Here is a 22,349-nt window from a genome sequence, read left to right on the forward strand (position 1 = left end):
ACTCTCAAATTATGGACCTTGAGTAAGTAAAGACATCCCAGTCCTTTTTCCCAGTGTGCTTTCCAGAGTAACTTAATGTAGGAGTCCAATGTTCCTAATGATGATAATAATTTAGGTAATATAAATGGGTGGACTCATTTCTTGATGAAGCGCATGCCACCTCTAGATGCAGCCACTAATCATTTCTAGGCAAGGGCTGTCATGTAGACCTATTATTGCCAGATCTTCCAGTTTTCTCAAGAAAAGCCAAAAGTGAAGATTTTTATCTGTCAATGTTAAATACAGGCTTAAACTAAAAAAAAAAAAAAAAAAAAAAAAAAAAAAAAAAAAGGCACATAGGTAGGTAACCAATCTGCAGGTAACTCATCCACAATCTCTGGCCTAATGATCCAGCTATTTTGTAGCCTCAAAGCTAAGAGGACCAAAGAGTTGAAAAATTAAGTCCTATATATGCATCAAGCCATGTTGCCCACATTTCTCCCATTGGTAGACTGAAATCTGCTGTTTCTCCTAAAGAAGTCTCTTGGGGTTTAGCAGCTTTCATATGTAGATACTGACAACCTAATAACTATTCAAAGAATATCCTGGTTCTTCCTCCAAAAGATGAAGTGTCAGATACATTTCATTTTTAACTTGTTTGGGATGGTCTGTGGACTTAGCTGGTCTGATCATGACCATACCAGCTGGTGGTCACCTTTGCTTTTCTGACCACCAAATCACGGCCCTTGATCATGTTCAGTTTCCCTCTATCCCATTTTCAGAGACAACCACAAGCTTCAGCAACTAGGCTCAAGCTTGCATGCATACACTTTAATCCCTGTATAATTAAAAATACCAGATAATACTTTGCTGATCAATAAACAAAGGTATTTATTCAGCACCCATGTGCCAAGCACTGTGCTAGGCACTGTGGTGGATACAAAAATTAAGACATGGTCCCTGCCCTTAAGGAGCTTACATTCTCATGAGGGAGACAAGACTAATATACATGTACCAGCTAGGAACAGTACAAGACAATATATAATTTGGCGTAAGAATATGTCATACAGACTTGAAGCTTTATAGGGATTCAGAGACAGACAATAAAATTGGCCTTAGAGTCAAGATTTTTTGAGCAATCAGGAACAAGGCCAGGCCTGGAAGAACTGAAGAGACTTAAGTTGAGGTCCCTGTTAGGTAGAAGTGGAAGTAAAGTTAAGAAAAAAACAAGTATGCATATAATATAGGGGCTTACTAAGAAGTCACTGTGGATTTCTGAGCAGAGGAGTGACTTGATCATACAAGATTCAACAATTTTATTGCAAACTCATAAAATATGTTTAAGTAGTCTGGAGACATCCTACAGAACACAGAAAATAATGGCAGGATCATGACTAACAACATAGCTGGAACTCACCTGTCAAAGAAAAACAGCTACAACATAAAACCCTGGCAGGATAGATGACAATAGTTCTAGGAAGCCCATTACTCAACATGGCAATAGCTCCAATGCTTCCTTATTTTCAGAGGCCCCAGAGACAGAGGGTTTCATTATCCAGACCCAGGACTTGGGTGTTCTGCTTCTAGAGACTACACAAGAGGTATGAAAGATAAGAGGACATACAAGAGTGACACAGAAAAAAACAAAGAGAGAAACAAATAGAAATCCATACTAGAAAAAACGCACCGAAATGTATATAAAATGTATCTCCTAAGGAGATGCAATTTGTATGTCCATTTATTTTTAAATGAACGTATACCATATTTCCATAACAAACAAACAAAAAACACTATGCTTTAGTCAAGTGTGCTTTTCAGTATTACTGGAAGAATCCAGGAATCCCTCAAATTATGTGTAAGGTTAGTTGGTCACAAAATTCTATGTATCAAATCTCACTTTTAGTTTATTTGCATTGGGAAAGGGAAGTGTGTTCTGGAAGAACTAAGATTAAGAGAGGTAAATTGGGGGGAAAGTAAGGACTTTTCCTTATGTCCATTCCAGCACAGGTATCCTCTCAAGCAACACAGGGCTAGGCATGGTGGTTGTAGGGCTGGCCAAACTGATGAGAGGTGACACTGCTCAGGACACAGTGTAGTCGCACAGCAGGGCATCCTACCACTGGGAACTTGCACCCTATAAAATCAGAGAAACCAAAAAACCCTGTAACTGCCTGCCTTTAGGCTGTATATTCAAAACGTATTTCCTGTTTTACCCAGTCATTAACGTATACAGATATTCCCTACTTAAATGAACAGTGAGTGAATAGATTTTAGGATCAGCATTTTACCACAAAAATGCCATTCATTGCATAACTCAACTCAGGGAGAACAAATAAAACTAGAGAAACTCATTTCTAGCCCAAAAACAATTTAGAAAAACAAAAAACAAAACAAACGTCACTGATAAAGCATTCTTGAGCAAAAACAAGAGGATAAAACTTAAGAATCCCGTAAGGATTATACATGCTAAGACTGGCTTTTAAACTTTAAAAACCTTTTTTAAACTGCTTAAAGAAAAAGCAGTCCCATAGACCCAGGTTCCATAAAATTGCAACAATCATATTCAAAGTTACTAGCAACATGTAAAATACTTAAATTCCATTAGTTACGCAATTCCATTTAAAGACATTAAAACACTTTTCACTTCAAAAACAATCTGAAAATTCCTATTTAGGATGTCTGTTATGTTTAAGCCTGTATCTGTCTTTCTGAGGACAATCTCACATTCTGGAAAGCTACCCCTTAACAAAGGTTGAACTACTACTAACAGTCCACTTTTGGGAAAGGGACTGGTGCATACACACTGTTAATGAAAGCTGTTTGGAATCATCTCTTTCCTAGCGGTGCTCTTCCAGGTTCTGTGAGTTACTTAAGCAGTGTGAATGCAAACCTGCTGAGACTCAGGGAAGACTTAATACTTAGGGGAGGTATTTATTGAACCACAGCATTAAGTGTCTACTTCTGCGGACCCTGTCTTAAGTTCTACCTGATTGGGAAGGTAATCTAGGTACTTGGTTCTGAAAAGGTTCTTGAATTTTCATGAAGCAAATCACTAATGTTACCTAGCCAAAGACCCTGGAAGAACATGTGCCTGGCTAACTGGTATCGGTTCATCTGGCTCCAAAGTCAACATTCTAACTTGTTTTCTAAATCGAATGAAAATCTGAGACCCTGTCTCTATTTTTTTTTAATTAAAAAAAAAAAAAAAAGGCAAAAAAAATTTTTTTAAAAGGCTGGGTGGCTCATGCCTGTAATCCTAGCACTTTGGGAGGCTGAGGTGGGAGGATTTCTTGAGTCCAGGAGTTCAAGACCAGCCTGGGCAACACAGTGAGACCCCATCTCTATTAAAAAAAAATTTTTTTTTAATTAAAACTTTTTTAAAAAGAAAAGAAAAAAAAAAGTCCAATGAAAATCTTCCTAGTTTTCCAAAAATGTGGCCCTTAGCAATCTTTCCCTGGATACTTCTTAATGGGGAAATGTAAGCAAAGCAAGTAAGATGCCACATTAGCTTACAGCTGACTTTCCTATAGCTGAATTCCTACTGCTACAAGAAGCATCCTCCCTCCTTTTATTCCACGTTGTCTGACAGTTTTGCAAAACCCAGATGGAAACAACCTATCCAGATGACAGAAATAAATCATCTTCCTGGTTAATCTTGCATTCTGAATTAGTAAGATGTACACAACCACAGCATGACAGCCACGTATTTCCAATCCTGAAATGAAATCCAGTTAAAAGTTGTGAAGACACAGAAGAACAGCTGTGTAAACTGTTCTGAGCTCAGATCTACGCAGGAGAGCTACAATACATTATCAGAATTTAAAAGATCACACACAAAAGCTTTAATACAGTGAGAGAAAAATGGAATTCAGTTTTATTGTGTCCTCTCTGAAACTTCCATTTACACCATGGCCTCATCTATCAAGAGGAAGAAAAGGCCCTGCCTTATACCATAAAAATCAAGTACTCATGTACTTGTTGGAGGTGGCAGGATATTTGTTTCTCCAGTTTTTTGGCTCCGAGAAATTACACTTTCAGTACCAGCATAGTGAGGAACCACTGGCAAACTGTTGGAAATGTCTTCTGGATTAGTCAGTGTACCATTTCATAAAGTGCTTCTGGAGTTAAAATCTGCCAAGCTGTCAAAAGTGTCCAGACTTTTGCAACAAAGGATAAAAGAATCCCAGTGGGTATCACTGAGTCCTTCCCAGCTGGGTCTCATTATTGGCACTGCTGCTTTAACCTCCAAGGCGCTGGCCCTCACCCCAGGCGAAGCCTCCTGGCCGTTCTTCAGGTAGTGGATTGTAATTTGGATCCTCATCTGGTGTATCAAAAATAGCTTTCCTAAAAGACAGGCAACAGATATAATTTGGTCCCAGAGTCATCTCAGGTCCAAAGTACTACAAGGTCAGTTCAGGTCCCACAGGGTTTCCACCCATAGGTAAGCACTACACCCGCCTGCCAATTAAACAGTCAACATATTGTAAGAGCATCTATAATTATTAACATTTACATTAGCTTTTATCTTTCACTGATTTTTACTAGAAAAGCAACCCAAATCATAATAATTATAGAGAAGGAGAAAACAAGAGATTAGCAAAATATCCTAAATTCCCAGAGGTAACTATTGTCAATGTTTCAGTTATTCTTTGGGAACTTTTACATTATGTAACTTTACAAAAGTTAGATCACACTACTTTTGTAAGCTGACTTTCACATATTTATCATTAATGTCTCCCTGTAACCAAGGTATCACCCAAGTGTCCATCAACAGGTGAATGAACAAAATATGGTACATACATATTACAGAATTTTTTTTTTTTTGAGATGGGGTCTTGCTCTGTTGCCCAGGCTGGAGTGCCGTGGTGCGATCTCGGCTCACTGCAACCTCTACCTCCTGGGTTCAAGCAATTCTCCTGCCTCAATCTCCCGAGTAGCTGGGATTACAGACACCGGCCACCATGCCCAACTAATTTTTGTATTTTTAGGAGGGACGAGGTTTCATCATGTTGGCCAGACTGGTCTCGAACTCCTGAACTCAGGTGATCTGCCCACCTCGGCGTCCCAAAATGCTGGGATTACAGGCATGAGCTACTGTACCTGGTCAACATGGTAAAACCCTGTCTCCACCAAAAATACAAAAATTAGCCTGGCACGGTGGCGCATGCCTGTAATCCCAGCTACTACTCAGGAGGCTGAGGCAGGAGAATCGCTTGAACCTGGGAGGAACAGGTTACAGTGAGCTGAGATTGCTCCATTGCACTCCAGCCTGGCAACAGAGCAAGACTGTCTCAAAAAAAAAAAAGGAAGGAAATTCAGACACATGGTACAACATGGATGAACCTTGAGGACTTTACACTAAATGAAATATGAAATAAGCCAGACAAAAAAGGACAAATATTGTATGATTCCACTTATGAGGTACATAGAGTAGTCAAATTCAGAGAAACAAAACAGAATGGTGGTGACTGGGGTGGCGAGTTGTTTAATGAGTACAGAGTTGCAGTTCTGCAGGATGAAGAGAGTTCTATGGATGGTGGTGATGGCAGCAAAATAGTATGAATATACTTAATGCCACTGAACATTTAAAATGAGTTAAGATGGTGAATTTTATGTTAGGTATTATTTTACTACAAAAGTTTTAAAAAATTCACAAGGTATCCCAAGAAAAATTACTGCAGAACATAGGAGGGGATAGTAAATGTCCAAAAGACTCTCTAAGTACTAGGATGTAGTAATTCAAAACCTCACCAAAGAAGGAACCATTAAAGCAGCATCCTCAATTTGCACTTATATTTCTACTTGTAATCCCCCACAGTTGATAAAATTAGAAATGTATTTGAAAACTTCTGCCGGGCGCGGTGGCTCAAGCCTGTAATCCCAGCACTTTGGGAGGCCGAGACGGGCGGATCACGAGGTCAGGAGATCGAGACCATCCTGGCTGACACGGTGAAACCCCGTCTCTACTAAAAAATACAAAAAACTAGCCGGGCGAGGTGGCGGGCGCCTGTAATCCCAGCTACTCAGGAGGCTGAGGCAGGAGAATGGCGTGAACCCGGGAGGCGGAGCTTGCAGTGAGCTGAGATCCGGCCACTGCACTCCAGCCTGGGCGGCAGAGCGAGACTCCGTCTCAAAAAAAAAAAAAAGAAAACTTCTAATTTATACTGGAGTCAGAAAAACTATACTTCAAAATGAGTTTTTAAAATTCTTATGAATTAACAATAAAAACAAACCAACAGAAAAAAATGGGCAAAGGGCTGAATAGGCAATTCAAAAAGGAAATCCATGTGGTCAATAAACGTGAGAATGTTTGCTCTCACAATAATCAAAGGAAAGTACATTAGAAACTGAGATCCCGGTCAGGTGTGGTGGCTCATGCCTGTAATCCCAGCACTTTGGGAGGCCGATCACCTGAGGTCAGGAGTTCAAGACCAGCCTGACCAACATGGCGAAACCCCATCTCTACTAAAAATACAAAATTAGCCGGGTGTTGTAGTGCATGCCTGTAATCCCAGCTACTCAGGAGGCTGATGCAGGAGAATCGCTTGAACCTGGGAGGCGAAGGTTGCAGTGAGCCGAGACTGAGCCTCTGAACTCAAGCCTGGGCAACAGATTGAGAATCCTTAGCAATGACAACAAAAACAAAACTGAGACCCCTTCTACTGCCCAAACATTAGCAGGATGGGGGTGGGGGCACAGCCTGGTATAGGGAGTCAAGAGCCCCATCAGACCATGCACACATGGAGGTGGCCCGACGAGATGTTAGCCTGAGTAGGGTGGGGAGGCATCCCCATAAGAGGGCAGCCTGGTCTGGGGAATCTGAGGGTGAGTGAGACGAGCAAGGCATCCATATGGGGGAGGTGGAGACTATCACAAAAGACTGGTTACATATGAGGGGTAATTAGGTAGGTAAAACATTAATCATAATAAGAATCAGGTTAGGACAGATGGAAAGGGCAGATGGAAAGCAGTGGTACATTCACACAACCAAATAATACTCAGCAATAAAAAGGAACAAATTACCAATAAATACAAGAACACAGATGAGTCTCAAAAACATTATGTTGAATGAGAGAAGCCTTTTACCAAAGAGTACATGCATACTGTACGATTCTACTCATGAAGCTGCACAACATGAAAAACTAATCTACAGAGGAACAAAATCAGAATAGCAATTGCTTCTTGGGGGACAGGTGCAATGACTGACAAGGAAGGATATCAGGGAACGTTCTGATTGATGGTAATTTTCTGTCTTGATAGATACACAGAAGTGTGCATTTATAGAAACTCAGTTGACATACTCAAGATTTATTTTGTTGCACATAAATACTGAACTCTAGTTACTGATATGCATACTCAAGTATACAAGGAATTAAGTATACATATAATGGCACATACATTTTGGATTGGAAAGCTAGATGTAGGGATAGGTGTGCAAAAAGAATAGGGAACTATTAATTACAGAATCTATGTGGTGGCTACATGAAGCTCACTCCAATTTTTTTCTGATTTCCTGTAAGTTTGGAAATTTTCATAATAAAATACTGGAGGAAACAAATAGGAAAAAAGCTAGAACGAACCATGAGGTAGTACTAGAAATGGGAGTATAGTATAAACCCATGTTTTTAAAAATACATAGATCTAAAAATATACATTTGTATACATTATCATACATACATACAATTCCACTGCTCTGTTCACTGAGAGGATCTGGGAATAGCAACACTCCAATAGCAATGAGCACATCTAGCACCCAGATCTTGGCTTCTAAATACCATTCTCCACTTTAAAGGAACCAGGGCTCCTTGAAGAAACAGCTGATTCTAGGACTGGATCAAGGAGAGCACAGGATGAGCCTGGTATATCTTGTTGTGCCAGAAAACAATTGCAAAAAATAAAACAAAATAAAAAGTGGGCTGTAGTGGCTCACACCTGTAATCTCAGTGCTTTGGTAGGCCAAGAGACAGGAGGATCACCTGAGGACTGGAGTTTGAGACTAGTCTGGGCAACATAGAGAGACTTCGTCTCCACAAAAAAAAATATTTAAGAAAGAAAATAAGCAGAGGTTGGTGGTGTGCACCTGTAGTCCCAGCTACTCAGGAGGCTGAGGCGGGAAGATCACTTGAGCCCAGGGGTTTGAGTTAACAGTGTGCTATTATCATACCACTGCACTCCAGTCTGGACAATGGAGTGAGACCCTATACTGCATATGTAATTTCCTGGAGGACTGAAATTGTTTCAAAACATTTTTTAAAAATCATAAACAATGAGACATCATCCTATAACTATTCAACTAGGAAAGGGTAAATAAAATGTCTCCCTTGTTTGATGAGGATGTGCAGAAATGAACAGTTATAAATGCTAGTTGAAATGTAAACTTGAACATCCATTCTGGAAGGCGTTTGGCAACAAAATAGCAATTCCACTTCTAGGAATTATCTTTTGAAAATAATCATGGATGTGTGCAGAGATTTAGCTACAAGGATATTCACCACTCCAATTATAGACGAGAAAACCAAGCACTAATGTCAATGTCCATCAATAAGGGATTAGTAAAATTATGCCATATCCACACCATGGAATATCACCTGTTATAATTTTATAACACTTTAGGATGGAAAAAACAATTCTGACATATTAAGTTTACAAGGTTACAAAAATTGTTTTTTGAGACAGGGTGCCACTCTGTCCCTCAGCCCAAAGTGCAGTGGTGCGATCTTGGCTCACTGCAGCCTCAACCTCTCTGGGCTCGAGCAATCCTTCCACCTCAACCTCTCAAGTAGCTGGGATTACAAGCATGTGCCACCATTTGCAGCTTTTGTAGAGATGGGGTTTTGCCACGTTGCCCAGGCTGGTCTCAAACTCCTGAGCTCAAGTGATCCATCTGCCTTCGCCTCTCAAAGTGCTGGGATTACAGGAATGTGTTATGTTGTCCAGGCTGGAATGCAGTGGCTATGTTAAAGGCCTGGCCCAAGAAGAGCAGTGGCTATTCACAGGCTCAGTCATAGTGCACTATGGCCTTGACTGGCTCAGCGTTTTTTAGAAAGTACAGACAGTAAAGACTGAAGAATACACACTGAAAAGTTAACAATGATAGCCACTGCTATACCCAAGTGTGGACAATTTCACTTTCTTCTTTTTGCTTAACTAGTCTACAACAAACATTTTAAAACAAAAACTCACATTTTACTTCTCAATTGAGCCCTTTTTAATATGGCATCTCCCAAGGATACCAAATTCCAGAGTAGAAAGAGGTCTCATAAATCAAAGTTCTACTGCACTCCAGCCTAGGTGACAGAACGAGACCCCATGTAGAAAGGAAAGGAAAGGAAAGAAAAGAAAAGAAAAGAAAAGAAAAGAAAAGAAAAGAAAAGAAAAGAAAAGAAAAGAAAAGAAAAGAAAGAAATCAAAGTTCTACCTCAGGAAACTGAATTGCAAAAAAGAAGGGACTTGCTCTATGGCTGGTCAGTGGGACAGCTACACCTGGTTTCCAGTCCAAAGCTATTTGCACTCTGCTTCACTTCTTATCTCAACCACCTGCTCAGCAGGCCACAAAGTCCACCATCAGAAACTTTCATCAGTTTTGCCCATTTTGCTACCTTACTTCACTAAACGTGGACAGTAGCTTTCATAAAACCAGCAGGCTCCTCCTGGAATAGGAAGTTCTAGTGGTCATCTGGAACAACGATTACCAGGTTACTCCCAAGATATCCTGAGCCTGTTAACCTTGCTCTTGCCACAACCCTGGCACTGTCTGCTCCTACCCAATCCAAGTGCTCTTCAACTGCAGCCAGACTGCTCAATCTGCAAATAGTTACTGACCTGAACTATGTGTACTAGGAGCTAGGGGAGCCGAAGAAAACACAGATCATGCCCTCTGTCCTGGTTTGCCTGTAAGACTATGTAACCTGGTGTTAAAATACTCACAAAATAGATGGTGTTTTCAGAATTCTTATTCCACCAGGCTGATTGGGAAATACATCTTCCAAGAAAAAATAAATGTGTCCAACTGCAATACCTAGAGTCAAGCAGAAATAAAGGATGAGGGAGAGAATTAAAATTTAGATGGCAGGTAGACCTACCAACATAAATGGACTACATTTAGGATGAATGTCAACATAATTATTAAAAATTAATGAACTAATATTGTAGTATTTTACAATAGGTAATACATGTAGGCCAAACAGAATAAACATGAAAAATAGTGGTAAAATACTTTTACAGGTAAAATGACTTAAAAAATAGTGAGAAAAGCCTTACCCAAAAGGTCCACAATGATTGAGTTCCCCAACAACAAGGAAAAGCCCATGAGCACCCAGGGCAGAAAGGGGGCCTGGAAGTTGAGAAGGCCGAAGAAGTTCATGCGGACATAGGGGTTCCTTCGGCTCCACACGTAGACGAGCATTATTGTAAAGGCCTGGCCCAAGAAAACTAAGCTCACAAACAGACCAAAAAGCTAGCAGATGACATTAAGGAAAATATCAACATGAAAAGTTTAATAGGGAAGACTGAGCAGGAGAACTAAAGATTGTGTTCTAACAAAAGTTTGAATTGGAAAAGTCAAGTTGTTACATCTTTAGAACAGAAGGAAAAAAACCCAGAAAATAATTACCCAGAGCAATCAGGCAAAAATCTGCTTAGGCTAAATTATTGAGATTTACAGCTACTTCAAACAAATAATTCTGCTTTCGTGAAGTTTCTTGCCTCTTTGGAAAATGTGTTAATTCTTCGTTCAATAATTATATTAAAGCTTGCTCACGATTAGCACCTTTACAGAGGTGAATAAAGCTAGCTGGAATAAAACCATTTTGTCGGACCGTACCATATCTAAGTCTATTGTACAGATGAAAATTCTTTTTCTGAAAAATAATTTATTGGTTTTGAAAGCCACCAAGTAAATGTCTTACCAACTTAGTTTAAAAGTGAAGTACGCCAAGCAGCAATGATATAACTGAGATGCTTAACAGGAACCCACCTGGGTTAAAAGTTCCTGTGACTTGCTCTTCCTGTCCGACTGCTAGGCTTGGAAACTTGTCACAGAAAATGTGCTGTAAAATAAATGATAGCGCCCTGAAGCTAAGATCTGGAGATCTACTTTTATCTGTTTGTTCCGAATATCTAGAGAATTGTGGGAGACAGATGACAAGTTTTAGGAAGAGCCAGGGTGTTCTTCAACATTTTCCCGTAGGTTTTCGATTTGTTGAAGGATACGGTCATTAAGAATCCACCAAAAAGGAACATAAATACAAAGTCTGCTGTCCGACCTCGGAAAGAGCCTTCTTCTAGCATTCGACAGTAACGATATCTTAAGTTCCAAGTTAAGAAAATATTCAGCACACGAATATGAACAAAGTAAAAACTTAATGTTATCTTGTAAGTACACTTGGATTCCATATTATTTGTAAGAAGTCAAGTCTTCATTTGTGTAAGAATGTTTGAGTGGTAATGTGATTACTCTTTTACCAAGCATTTTAGAAAAGGTCAAGACCAGCATCATTTTAAACAAACTGTCCCTGGCTGGGAACTAATACAGATGACACACAGACATGCTTTCAGTCCCCTATCCTTTTTTTTTTTTTTTTTTTCCCTTTCGAGACGAGTCTCGCTTTGTCATCCAGGCAGGAGTGCAATGGCACAATCTCGGCTCACTGCAAGCTCTGCCTGCCAGATTCAAGCAATTCTCCTGCCTCAGTCTCCTGAGTAGCTGGGATTACAGCTGTGCACCACCACACCAGGCTAATTTTTCACCACGTTGACCAGGCTGGTCTCAAACTCCTGACCTCGTGATCCACCCACCTTGGCCTCCCCAGGTGCTGGGATTACAGGTGTGAGCCACCACACCCGGCCCTCCAGTCCCCTACTAAACCTTTAAAAATTTGTATTGTCTTTCCTGTGCTCAGCCACACCTTAATCTGCACCATCTTTGCTTCTCCACGTCCTAACTTGGAAGAAATCCGCAGCAAGAAGCCTTGTGTGCTAAACTACTTTTCCAGGCCTGGCAGGTTGAGCACCTCAGTCAATAAAGATGAATCATGAGGAGAAAAAACTTTACTGGAAACTTCTCAGAATGATATACTACACAGGACTTAAAATGGATTCCTGCCATCCTCGGGAAGGAATGCAGCTGCAGATGAGCTGAACTGTAACTCCCTCTTCATACAGAGGGCAGGGGTGGAGGAGGAATGCCCTGCTCTGTGGCCCCAACTGCCACTGGATCAGAGCTGGGGTTTTCCTTTCAACAAACCGGAACTTGACAAGCCCAGCAGACACAATCACTGTCTTTCAGCCAGTAGTTCCAGCAACCACGACCCAAGGAGATCTCAAGTTTCCACTCCTCATGAACCCACTCCAAAACTTATGCCCAAATTCTACTAAATTATCATTGTATTCAGGTTGTTTTACCGCTTTGTACCTGTTGGTGTTACTGTGGAGGTATGCCTCAAATCAATTCTCCCCTCCCTTGATCAGATTTGTAAGTAACAAAAAAGCAGAGGTGCTATCTTTTTATGGTTAAAACCTCCCATTTGAACAAACAGTGACCTACAAACATTTTCAAAACATTACTACCTAACCAACTACTTTATGTACCACCGACCCAGAAATTACAGCTAAGATGGTACCAAAAACAAATAACAGGATTAAAAGTTTCAACTTAATTTTTTACTTCCTAAGAAAACAAAGTTTTGATGCTGACCCCATTTAATAAAGGATACAGAAAAATCATGTTAAATAAAAAATTGAATCCGACTGGCCCAAAAAATAAGAAATTGGTGATTAATCTCCATATCTGTTAAAAAAAAATCAAAAGAAAGATGTATTAAGTAAAATAAATTACCAGGAAACAGTTCCATATTAATACAAAAGATACATCCTATGACTGCGATGGTTGAGAAGCCTTGGACAGAGTGATATTCTGTTCTGAAACAAAAACAGGGGCACATAATCTGATGTTAGATTTTTTTTTTTGCTGCTTTTAGTTCAAAGTCTGAAAGACATCGTTGTGACTGTGACATTTATAGTAATAGGACAGAAAATTTTAAATTGTGATCATCTTATCGAGAAAGTTTGGTAGGAAGGCTAGGTTAATTTGCCGAACAGAAAACAGTGCTTTCGTGTGTAGTATCATCATATAATAAATAGAACTGACATACCAGAGAAAAACTTCAGGGTCTAATATAAATTGCTGAGAAATGTTTACATCAGGCAGTCAGAAACATCAAAAAGAAAGGAAAATTCTTTTTTTTTTTAATTAACACTTAAAAAAAAAAAAATAGAGACAGGTTCTCACTATGTTGCCCAGGCTGACTCAAACTCCTGGCCTCAAGGGATCATCCACCTCAGCCTCCCAAAGTGCTAGGATTAGAGGCCTGAGCCACTGCACCTGGCCAGAAGGGAAAATTCTAAGGCAAATACCCAAGTTCTAATCTGAACAAATGGCCAACTCCCTGTAAGAACTAATGGTCTAATAATTACAGTCTACTTGGGAGATACAAGAACACTCATTTTCTTTTTCCTTTTTTTTTGAGACAGAGTCTCGCTGTCGCCCAGGCTGGAGTACAGTGGCACAATCGCAGCTCACTGCCTCCCAGGTTCAAGCAATTCTCCTGCCTTAGCCTCCCAAGTAGCTGAGATTACAGGTGTGCACCACCACACCAGGCTAATATTTTATTTTTAGTAGAGGCAGGGTTTCATCATGTTGGCCAGGCTGGTCTCAAACTCCTGACCTCAAATGATCCACCCACCTCAGCCTCCCAAAGTGCTGGGATTACAGGCGTGAGCCACCGCGCCCGGCCAAACACTCATTTTCTTGTTGGAAACCCTGATACACCCTTCCCTACCCAACCTCTCCACACCCACAGTAACCACTCACAATGGTAGAGTGCTTAACATTTTAAAATGTCTACTATCTGTTGTGATCCTGTGAGACAAGCAAGTTAATTCACAGATAGGAAACTAAAAGACTAAAAGTTGAATAACTAGCTGATACTAGTTATTCAGCTAAAAGTTGAACTACTAGCTGAACACTAGTTACTCAGCTGAAAGTTGAACTTTTAAATGTCCTGACCAAGGACCTGCAGGAGTAGATGGAGACTGATGGCAAATCTCAAAGTCCTAACTCCAAATGTCATCAAGAGTTTAACAGTTTAACCCCAGGCAGAGTAAAACCAAGCAAGCCAAGTAGGAAGCAAGACTTACTTGGATGGAACTACAGCTCCATGTGAGTATTGTGGGAACACAGTGACAAGAGATGACAGGACTACTTTACAAATCACTAAATTCTTGAGAATTGGTAACTATTAAAGTTGAAACAATTCAGTTCTACATATTAATTATCCAGATTTTAGAGTCCTCATCCTAGTGAGGAGACAAGCATACACATAACTGCAAAGTAAAGGTGAGAGATGCTCTAAAACAAAGGAGGATGAGTACATAAAGGTTACACAAAAGCTGCGTTTTGAAAGGCAAGCCAGAGTTCAATGGGTATAAAGTGAATGAAACACATTTGAGACAGAGGGAACAGCATGTGTAGAGGCACAATTATTGGCTTTTGGGTCTCTCCCCTACTCCAACTATGGTCTGTAAGATCATCTTGGAACAGAAAAATCCATGTTTCTTTTAGCATTTTGAGACAGAGTTTCGCTCTTGTCTCAGAGGCTGGCATAATCTCGGCTCACTGCAACCTCCGCCTCCCGGGTTCAAGTGATTCTCCTGCCTCAGCCTCCCCAGTAGCTAGGATTACAGGCATGTGTCATCACGCCCGGCTAATTTTTGTATTTTTAGTAGAGACAGGGCTTTACCATGTTGGCCAGGCTGGTCTCGAACTCCTGACCTCAGGTGACTTGCCTGCCTCAGCCTCCCAAAGTGCTGGGATTACAGGCGTGAGCCACTGCGCCCAGCCTCTTTTGACATTTTAATCACCGGAAAGGACCATCTCCCACTGTAATCTAATAAACCACCACATAGCTTTAGATGTTTGGAATTTTGTTAGTATGATCTGATCACTGGAAGACAGATCACAATTTAAAAGCACTAACAGAATTGAGTTTCTGGACCATCATGATAACACCAAGGTGGTGGACGTGCCTAGGTGGTGAATGGACAAAATAAGGCCATCCCTGCAGAGACAACCCCTAAGCAGCTAGCTGGTCACTCTCCTCTCATACTACAACATTAAGTCTAAACCGGTGATTTCCGAATACAGGAACTGGACACATCAAAACGATGCAGGGAACTTTAAAAATGAAACACAGATTTTAATTCCTACCCTTGCAAATTCTGATTTGGTACTTGTTGAGGAGCTTGGGAATCTCTTCAAAGTTCCCTAAGGGATTCTCAAGTCCAACCAGGCTGCAGAATCACTGCTTTACATCCTGACAAGACAACTTATAATCAAAGGTCCCCCATGGGGTTCTTTTTTAGGATAGTGTACAACGGGATTTGCTACTAAACAGTAAGTAAAAGAAGAAACTGAAGCATTAATCACTATTGTGATGAACCACTTACTTGAAAGTGTTTAAAGATTAATTCAGGATTGAAGTACAACTGAAAAGGTGTGATCAATTCCAACTGCTGAAATAGAAAAAGAGCTTCTTAAAGCAAATCAACCAAGAAACAAAATTTCATCATTTACAACAAAGGATTAGTAGGTCTAGCAATTTCCAACTCTCGGTCAATTACTGATTTTCTTTAAGCCTTTCTTCTTAGGCCAGAGGAAGAGGTTGGTAAAGAATTCTCTAGAATTGGTAGAATTCTTTGTATCCTCAATACCTAACACAAAAAAGTTTATGTTGCAATAGTTGAGGCTGACATGAAGAAATGAGGCAGACAGGTGGTGATATTTTAGACACAGGACAAATAAAAACAGCTGCTATGAATCTACCCACCACATGGGCACCACCTGAAACAGCCGTGTGAAACAACAAAACTCACTTGAAATAACGGAGACTCGAGACCCTGCCACCGTTGGGGCTGGGTACCTCCAGCTAGCCCTTTGTTACCCAGAGACCCTCTTTATTATAAGCCACTCCCCTCTGGACAGTTTCCACCTTGCTTTCCTCATTCCTGTTTCTTCATAAAACGGACCTTCCTCTCACTAGTCACCACGGTACCACCTGGCCATTGGCAGAGCTCTCGGACACATTTCTCGGGTGGGAGGCTCCAGCAACCCTAACCCGGTATAGGTCCGGCCCTCATCTCTTAGAAACTGACCTGACCCCCCATGAAGCAGCACTCCCTTCTCAGGTCACTGGATAAGCATTCTCGGCGCCAACTCGAACCCCAGAGTAATCCCTGTACGTCTCCAACCATCCCCGGGACCAGCCCCTCTGGGCCTCCCCGAAGCCCAAACCCGTTTCCTTAAGACCCAGTCATATCCAGCCCAGATAATAAGAAGGTGGCACTGCAGCTGCTCACCACGGCGGCGGTGGTGAGGACGCAGGCCGTGGTGTAGGCGCGGCTGACCGGTGGGATCTGCAGGTACTCCAGCCGCAAGCTCTGGTACGCCATCTTCCCCACCGTCGCCTGCCCCCCTCACTTCCCCTTCCGCCAGCAGGCCCCGGCGGCTGGGCGGGACAAAGGCCTCCCCCGCGCCCGCTTTAGGGTTCCCGCGGCTGCCCAATCAACGCCAAGCAATCGGCCAGCCGCCAATCCGTAGAGACTTAAGGAAGGCACATCCGCCAATCACGAGTTGCGTGGCCACCGCCCCCCCAGCGCCCCATCTCCCCATCCCGGCTTCTCCACCAGCCAACGTCCGGGAAAAGCGAGTAAGTACAGGTTCCTTCTGCCAATCCCCGCCGGCCACAGCTAACTTTCCCGCCCGGCCCCTTTCTGTCATAATTGACGTGTCCCCAACCAGCCAATCAGGAACGCGAGAGTATCCCGCGTTTACTTTCGCTCGCCGAGGCGCGTATCAGTCGGAATTTTGGGGAGCCAACCGCGCCGTCTGTCGCTGGCAAGCCAGCGGCGGTTTAAAGGAGGTGGCGGGAAGCCTGTGTGTGCTCGAATTCGTGACCCTCATGGTCGCTCCGGTAAGTACTGCGGGGCAGCATTTTCTCTGAGGAGAAGCGGGGACGGGCGAGACTGGCTTAGGCGACATCGCAAGGGAGCGCGGCGGCCCGTGGGTCGGCCTTACAGCGGGCTCCGACCTGAAGGTCCCAGCATGCAGCGCGGGCTCGGGGCCCGACGGATGCCGGGAGCCGGCCGGAAGTTCCGGCGCTCTGGCTTCTGGGTCCTGTCCAGCGCGATCGCCGGGTCTTCGCTTAACTCACTAAGATGGCCTGGGCACCTCTGCGTTGAATCGGCAAATACTGATCAAGCCACATTTATTCGGCCTTCAGGAACTCTTTAAGTCTAGCAGAGAAGATGAGGCGGTAGAAGTTTATCAGCCAGTGCCCGAAGAGAGGTCCTGATGGGAATTCAAAGGAAGGAGTTAATCAAGGAAGTGTATTTTTTGTTGTTAGCGATGGCGCACATCTGTAATCCCAGCTACGTGGGAGGCTGAGCTAAGAGGATCACTTGAACTTAGGAGGCCGAGGTTGTAGTGAGCCAACATCATACCACTGCACTCCAACCTGGGCGAGAGAGTGAGACTTTGTCTCAAAAAACAAAAACAAAAATAACAACAACAAGAAAATTAGCCAGGCATGGTGGCCTGCACCTGTAGTTCTGGCTACTTGGGAGGCTGAGGTGGGAGGATTGCTTGGACCCGGGAGGTTGAGGCTGCAGTGATCCGTGATTGTGCCACTGCACTCCGGCCTGGGTGACAGAGCTAGAACACGTCTCACAAAAAAAAAAAAAAAAAAAAAACAGAAATCCTACCTTACATATACGGTCAAACAGTTATAACCACTCTATATTTAGCCATTACAAACGTAAATTTTTATTTTATTTTATTTTATTTTTTTTGAGACGGAGTCTCGCTCTGTTGCCCAGGCTGGGGTGCAGGGGTGCGATCTCGACTCACTGCAACCTCCGCCCGGGGTTCCAGTGATTCTCCTGGCTCAGCCTCCCGAGTAGCTGGGATCACAAGTGCCCACCACCACGCCTGGCTAATTTTTGTATTTCTGATAGAGATAGGGTTTTGCTATGTTGGCCAGGCTGGTCTTGAACTCCTGACTTCAGGTGATCTGTCCATCTCGGCCTCCTAAAGTGGTGAGACTACAAGCATGAGCTATCGTGCTCGGCCTACAAACATAAATTCTTAAGATTAGCTGCATCTTCCCATAAGAAGATTTGACTGTACTGCTTATTGCAAATTATTTCATAAAGTGCATTCTAAATTCACCTGATAATTGAAGTAGCAGTTTGTTTTAGCTAATTGCCTTTATCTGAATAATAAAACTTCTCTTATTTCTATGACAAGCATATCATTTCATCTCAGAAAAAGATGCCTAAGTTGAATTCCCACAATGGCAAGGAGATAGGGGTTTATTTTCCTAGATGTTTATATTTGAGAGGAATTGCTTGCAGACCCTTAAAAAAACATGTCAGGGGCCGGGCGCGGTGGCTCAAGCCTGTAATCCCAGCACTTTGGGAGGCCGAGATGGGCGGATCACAAGGTCAGGAGATCGAGACCATCCTGGCTAACATGGTGAAACCCTGTCTCTACTAAAAATACAAAAAACTAGCCGGGCGAGGTGGCGGGCGCCTGTAGTCCCAGCTACTCGGGAGGCTGAGGCAGGAGAATGGCGTAAACCCGGGAGGCGGAGCTTGCAGTGAGCTGAGATCCAGCCACTGCACTCCAGCCTGGGCGACAGAGTGAGACTCCGTCTCAAAAAAAAAAACATGTCAGGGTTATAAAGCTGACAAGGGACTTACTCATCTTCTAACTGGGGTTTTTTCATATGGCTTGGCTGGAGAACAAGCAAATTGAGGACATCAGCAGTGGAGTGATCAAATGATAGATCATGAGGCCTAAAATGAATAAGGAAAGAAGAGAAATGGGAGAGGCTGAGAACAGAAAGAGAGGGTGGAGGGGCTGTAAGTCTTGAAGATTAGGGTGTAATATGAGTATATAAGAATTGGAAGAATTTTATAGGAGGTGGTAGTCAAAAAGTAGAAGCAGTTTGGAAGAGTGGTTACAAATACCAAGAGCCAGGTGGCTAAAAGGTGGAGCTATAGGTCATTGAAGCTCAAGAAACCGAATCTCTAGGGCATTGGTTAAGTCATCTGTTTAGACTTCAAAGTTTTCTAGGATGGTAATTCAGAAGACTGTGATCTGTGCCAAAGTCACAGGTAAGGGAAGTGAACAATGAGGAGGGGAAAAGGGAGGGTATAGGCTGATGGAAGGAGCCTCAGAGAGGCAAGAGTTTATATTCTGTTGTGGAAGTGGCATCAGGTATAAAGGAAAACAAACTCCTAATTTTTTGTTTATTTGCTGCTTTGTTTGCTATCTGTAATGTGATTTGTTATCCTGCAGAAGATTTTTTTTCCAAATGAATTATTTCCTTTTTACATTTGCAGGTTTTTCACACCTGAAAATAACATAGCAAAATAAGCCAAGATGTCTGTGGATCCAATGACCTATGAGGCCCAGTTCTTTGGCTTCACGCCACAAACATGCATGCTTCGGATCTACATTGCATTTCAAGACTACCTATTTGAAGTGATGCAGGCCGTTGAACAGGTTATTCTGAAGAAGCTGGATGGCATCCCAGACTGTGATATTAGCCCAGTGCAGATTCGCAAATGCACAGAGAAATTTCTTTGCTTCATGAAAGGACATTTTGATAACCTTTTTAGCAAAATGGAGCAACTGTTTTTGCAGCTGATTTTACGTATTCCCTCAAACATCTTGCTTCCTGAAGATAAATGTAAGGAAACACCTTATAGTGAGGAAGATTTTCAGCATCTCCAGAAAGAAATTGAACAGTTACAGGAGAAGTACAAGACTGAATTATGTACTAAGCAGGCCCTTCTTGCAGAATTAGAAGAGCAAAAAATTGTTCAGGCCAAACTCAAACAGACGTTGACTTTCTTTGATGAGCTTCAAAATGTTGGCAGAGATCATGGGACTAGTGATTTTAGGGAGAGTTTAGTGTCCCTGGTTCAGAACTCCAGAAAACTACAGAACATTAGAGACGGTGTGGAAAAGGAATCGAAACGACTGAAAATATCTTAATTGCTCAGTAGTCAAAAGGAGGAGCCTGTCAAAAAGTAGAATCATAAGGAATTTATACTAATGACTGTTCAAGCCAACCATACTTTTTATTAGATTTGCTTTGTCAACTCTTTCTTGTATTCTGTGTCTTCCTCTTTTTTGGTCCACTTTCCTGAGGTATGTGTGTACTTCTTTGAACGAGGCTGCAGCATCTGTTCCTTAGAGTCTTCTAATAAGTGGGAAGGGATCAAACGAAGAAGCCATGGCCAGTTAAAGATATTTGCAGAGTTGTACCTTGGTCATAAGTCCTTTGTGACCTTGATGATTTTGACTTACTCTTTGGATGAGACCAGATGAGAAAAGGATTAAACGAGTGGCTCCTTTAGTAGTAGTAGTATTTTTGAGGCAAGGTCCCTTTCTGTCACCCAGGTTATAGTAGAGTTCAGTGGCACAGTCTTGGCTCACTGCAACCTCTGTGTCCCGGGCTCAAGTGATCCTCCTGCCTCAGCCTCCCAAGTAGCTAGGACCACAGGTGCGTGTCACCATGCTTTGCTAATTTTTTTGCAGAAACGAGGCCTCACTATATTGCCCAGGCTGAGTGACTTTCTTATTAACCAGTCATTACACTGCGGGACAGCCAACATAGAGTACTTGCTCTCACCCTGTACATTTTCTTACATCAGGGAGTCAATATGTAGTGGAAAGAAGCATGTAGCAAAAAAGACAACCTTGGTCTTTAATAAAAAAGAAATTGGTTTATTTCCGAAATAAATCTCCTGACAAAAATTCTGGTGATGTTAAGCAATGACTGTCTTAGAGTCCAGCCAGAGAAGACCTTACACAAAAAAAGAGAACCCACTGGAACAGAGAAGGAAGCGTGTAGCATACTCAGTAGTGAAATTTAATTTTACTGACTGTTACATATCCATGCCAATTTGTTTTCATACTTCAGTTGGTTTCGGAATCTGCCTTATACCTAGTATTTAATTATTTATTCATACTCACAAGCATCAAATATTTAATTCCCTCAGTGGGAAATTTGTGTTTAAACTCAATGGAATCTAATATTTCTTTATATCATTAGTCCCTGTAAAATGTTAGGTCACCCAGGGAAAGGGGAGAAATAGCAATGGCTGCTCCTAAGGTGTTGCTTGCCCTCCATGTCTTCCTAAAGAGCAGAACTTGGAGTTTCTCCTTTATGTAGAGAAGAAGTAACTTAGGGTGTATTTGCAATGAAATATTCATAGATACTGAAAGCTTGTGTTTACATGAAATATGTTTATTATCAAGAAGTCCTTTTTCCAATTCTGTACATTAAATATATGTGTTTTAAAAGGTTTGGTTTTTATTTTCTGCTGTCTATAATGCCATGGTATATTTCTTTCCAGTATGACTTTTTACTCATTTGAAAACACTGTCCTTTTCACATTTGTAGCTTATTCAAAATCTTTAGTGGGTTGAACAGTGATCCCTCAAAAGATAGGTCCATGTCCTAATTCCTGGAACCTGTGAATGTTGCCTTATTCAGAAAAGGAGTCTTTGCAGGTATAATTAAGGATATGGAGATAAGGAGATCATCCTGCATTATTTGGATGGACCCTAAATCCAGTGAAAAGTGTCCTTATAAGAGAAAGGGAGAGGGAGATTTCAGACAAAAGGAGGAGGTATTACGACCTCAAAGGCAGGTTGGGGCCAGGCGCAGTGGCTCACACCTGTAATCCCAGCACTTTGGGAGGCCTAGGTGGGCCAATCACTTGAGGTCAGGAGTTCAAGACCAGTCTGGCCAGCATGGTGAAACCCTGTCTCTACCAAAAATATAAAAAATTAGCCAGGTGTAGTAGCGCATGCCTGTAATCCCAGCTACTCGGGAGCCTGAGGCAGGAGAATCGCTTGAACCCGGGAGGCGGAGGTTGCAGTGAGCGGAGATATCACCCCTGCACTCCAGCCTGGTGACAGAGCAAGACTCCATCTCAAAAAAAAAAAAAAAAAGTTTGGAGTAATGCAGCCCCCGCAAGCTGGAAGAGGCAAAGAAGAGATTCTCCCTTAGAGCCAACAGGTGGATTGCATTTCTGGCTTCCGGAACTGTGAGAGAATGTATTTCTGTTGTTTTAAGTCATCGGTCTGTTACAGCAGTCACAGGAAACGATATACCTATTAGCAGACATGTTAGTGAAATCAGAATATTGAGATGTTCATGAGGATATAAACTGTCTATTAAGGAAACAACTGCTGAGGCCTTGTCATTATTACATGCAGTAATATGGTTCATCTT

The 22,349-nt window shown here is 42.0% G+C and overlaps 2 protein-coding genes across 11 annotated transcripts; one reads left to right on the forward strand and one right to left on the reverse strand.

The window, feature by feature from the left end:
• Nucleotides 1-845: 845 nt before the first annotated feature.
• On the reverse strand, nucleotides 846-16,602 carry LOC105472648 (derlin 2). Of its 7 annotated transcripts, none has more exons than XM_011726108.3 (7): nucleotides 16,393-16,584; nucleotides 15,484-15,546; nucleotides 12,693-12,766; nucleotides 11,191-11,284; nucleotides 10,240-10,435; nucleotides 9,907-9,997; nucleotides 846-4,323 (listed from the first exon to the last, which is right to left on the reverse strand). In XM_011726108.3, exons 1-7 carry the CDS (start codon nucleotides 16,483-16,485, stop codon nucleotides 4,218-4,220), a joined length of 717 nt encoding a protein of 238 aa, XP_011724410.1. In that variant the 5' UTR covers nucleotides 16,486-16,584; the 3' UTR covers nucleotides 846-4,217. The 7 variants fall into 7 exon arrangements, with proteins under 7 accessions (XP_011724410.1, XP_011724400.1, XP_011724436.1 ...); XM_011726098.2 differs by having other exon boundaries at nucleotides 15,484-15,549; nucleotides 16,393-16,571; XM_011726133.3 differs by lacking the exon at nucleotides 12,693-12,766 and adding an exon at nucleotides 12,848-12,897 and having other exon boundaries at nucleotides 4,082-4,323; nucleotides 16,393-16,602.
• Nucleotides 16,603-16,608: 6 nt separating this feature from the next.
• On the forward strand, nucleotides 16,609-20,217 carry LOC105472630 (MIS12 kinetochore complex component). 4 transcript variants are annotated; one of them, XM_011726062.2, is made up of 2 exons: nucleotides 16,609-16,742; nucleotides 19,441-20,217. In XM_011726062.2, exon 2 carries the CDS (start codon nucleotides 19,481-19,483, stop codon nucleotides 20,096-20,098), a length of 618 nt encoding a protein of 205 aa, XP_011724364.1. In that variant the 5' UTR covers nucleotides 16,609-16,742; nucleotides 19,441-19,480; the 3' UTR covers nucleotides 20,099-20,217. The 4 variants fall into 4 exon arrangements, with proteins under 4 accessions (XP_011724364.1, XP_011724354.1, XP_070938320.1 ...); XM_011726052.3 differs by lacking the exon at nucleotides 16,609-16,742 and adding an exon at nucleotides 16,850-17,006; XM_071082219.1 differs by lacking the exon at nucleotides 16,609-16,742 and adding an exon at nucleotides 17,186-17,380.
• Nucleotides 20,218-22,349: the final 2,132 nt, after the last annotated feature.

The sequence above is a fragment of the Macaca nemestrina genome, chromosome 17 (genome assembly GCF_043159975.1).
Source record: "Macaca nemestrina isolate mMacNem1 chromosome 17, mMacNem.hap1, whole genome shotgun sequence".
NCBI lineage: Eukaryota > Metazoa > Chordata > Mammalia > Primates > Cercopithecidae > Macaca > Macaca nemestrina.

What these genes read in the sequence shown, in the direction of transcription:
- LOC105472648 (XM_011726082.3), bottom strand. Translation starts at nt 16,287, where the DNA reads ATGGTTGGAGACGTACAGGGATTACTCTGGGGTTCGAGTTGGCGCCGA. An exon ending in TAATCTTTAAACACTTTCAA is followed by an intron (nt 12,767 to 15,483) that starts GTAAGTGGTTCA and finishes TTTTTTTAACAG; the next exon opens with ATATGGAGATTAATCACCAA. An exon ending in TTATTTAACATGATTTTTCT is followed by an intron (nt 11,285 to 12,692) that starts GTATCCTTTATT and finishes TTGGAACTTAAG; the next exon opens with ATATCGTTACTGTCGAATGC.
- LOC105472630 (XM_011726062.2), top strand. Translation starts at nt 19,481, where the DNA reads ATGTCTGTGGATCCAATGACCTATGAGGCCCAGTTCTTTGGCTTCACG.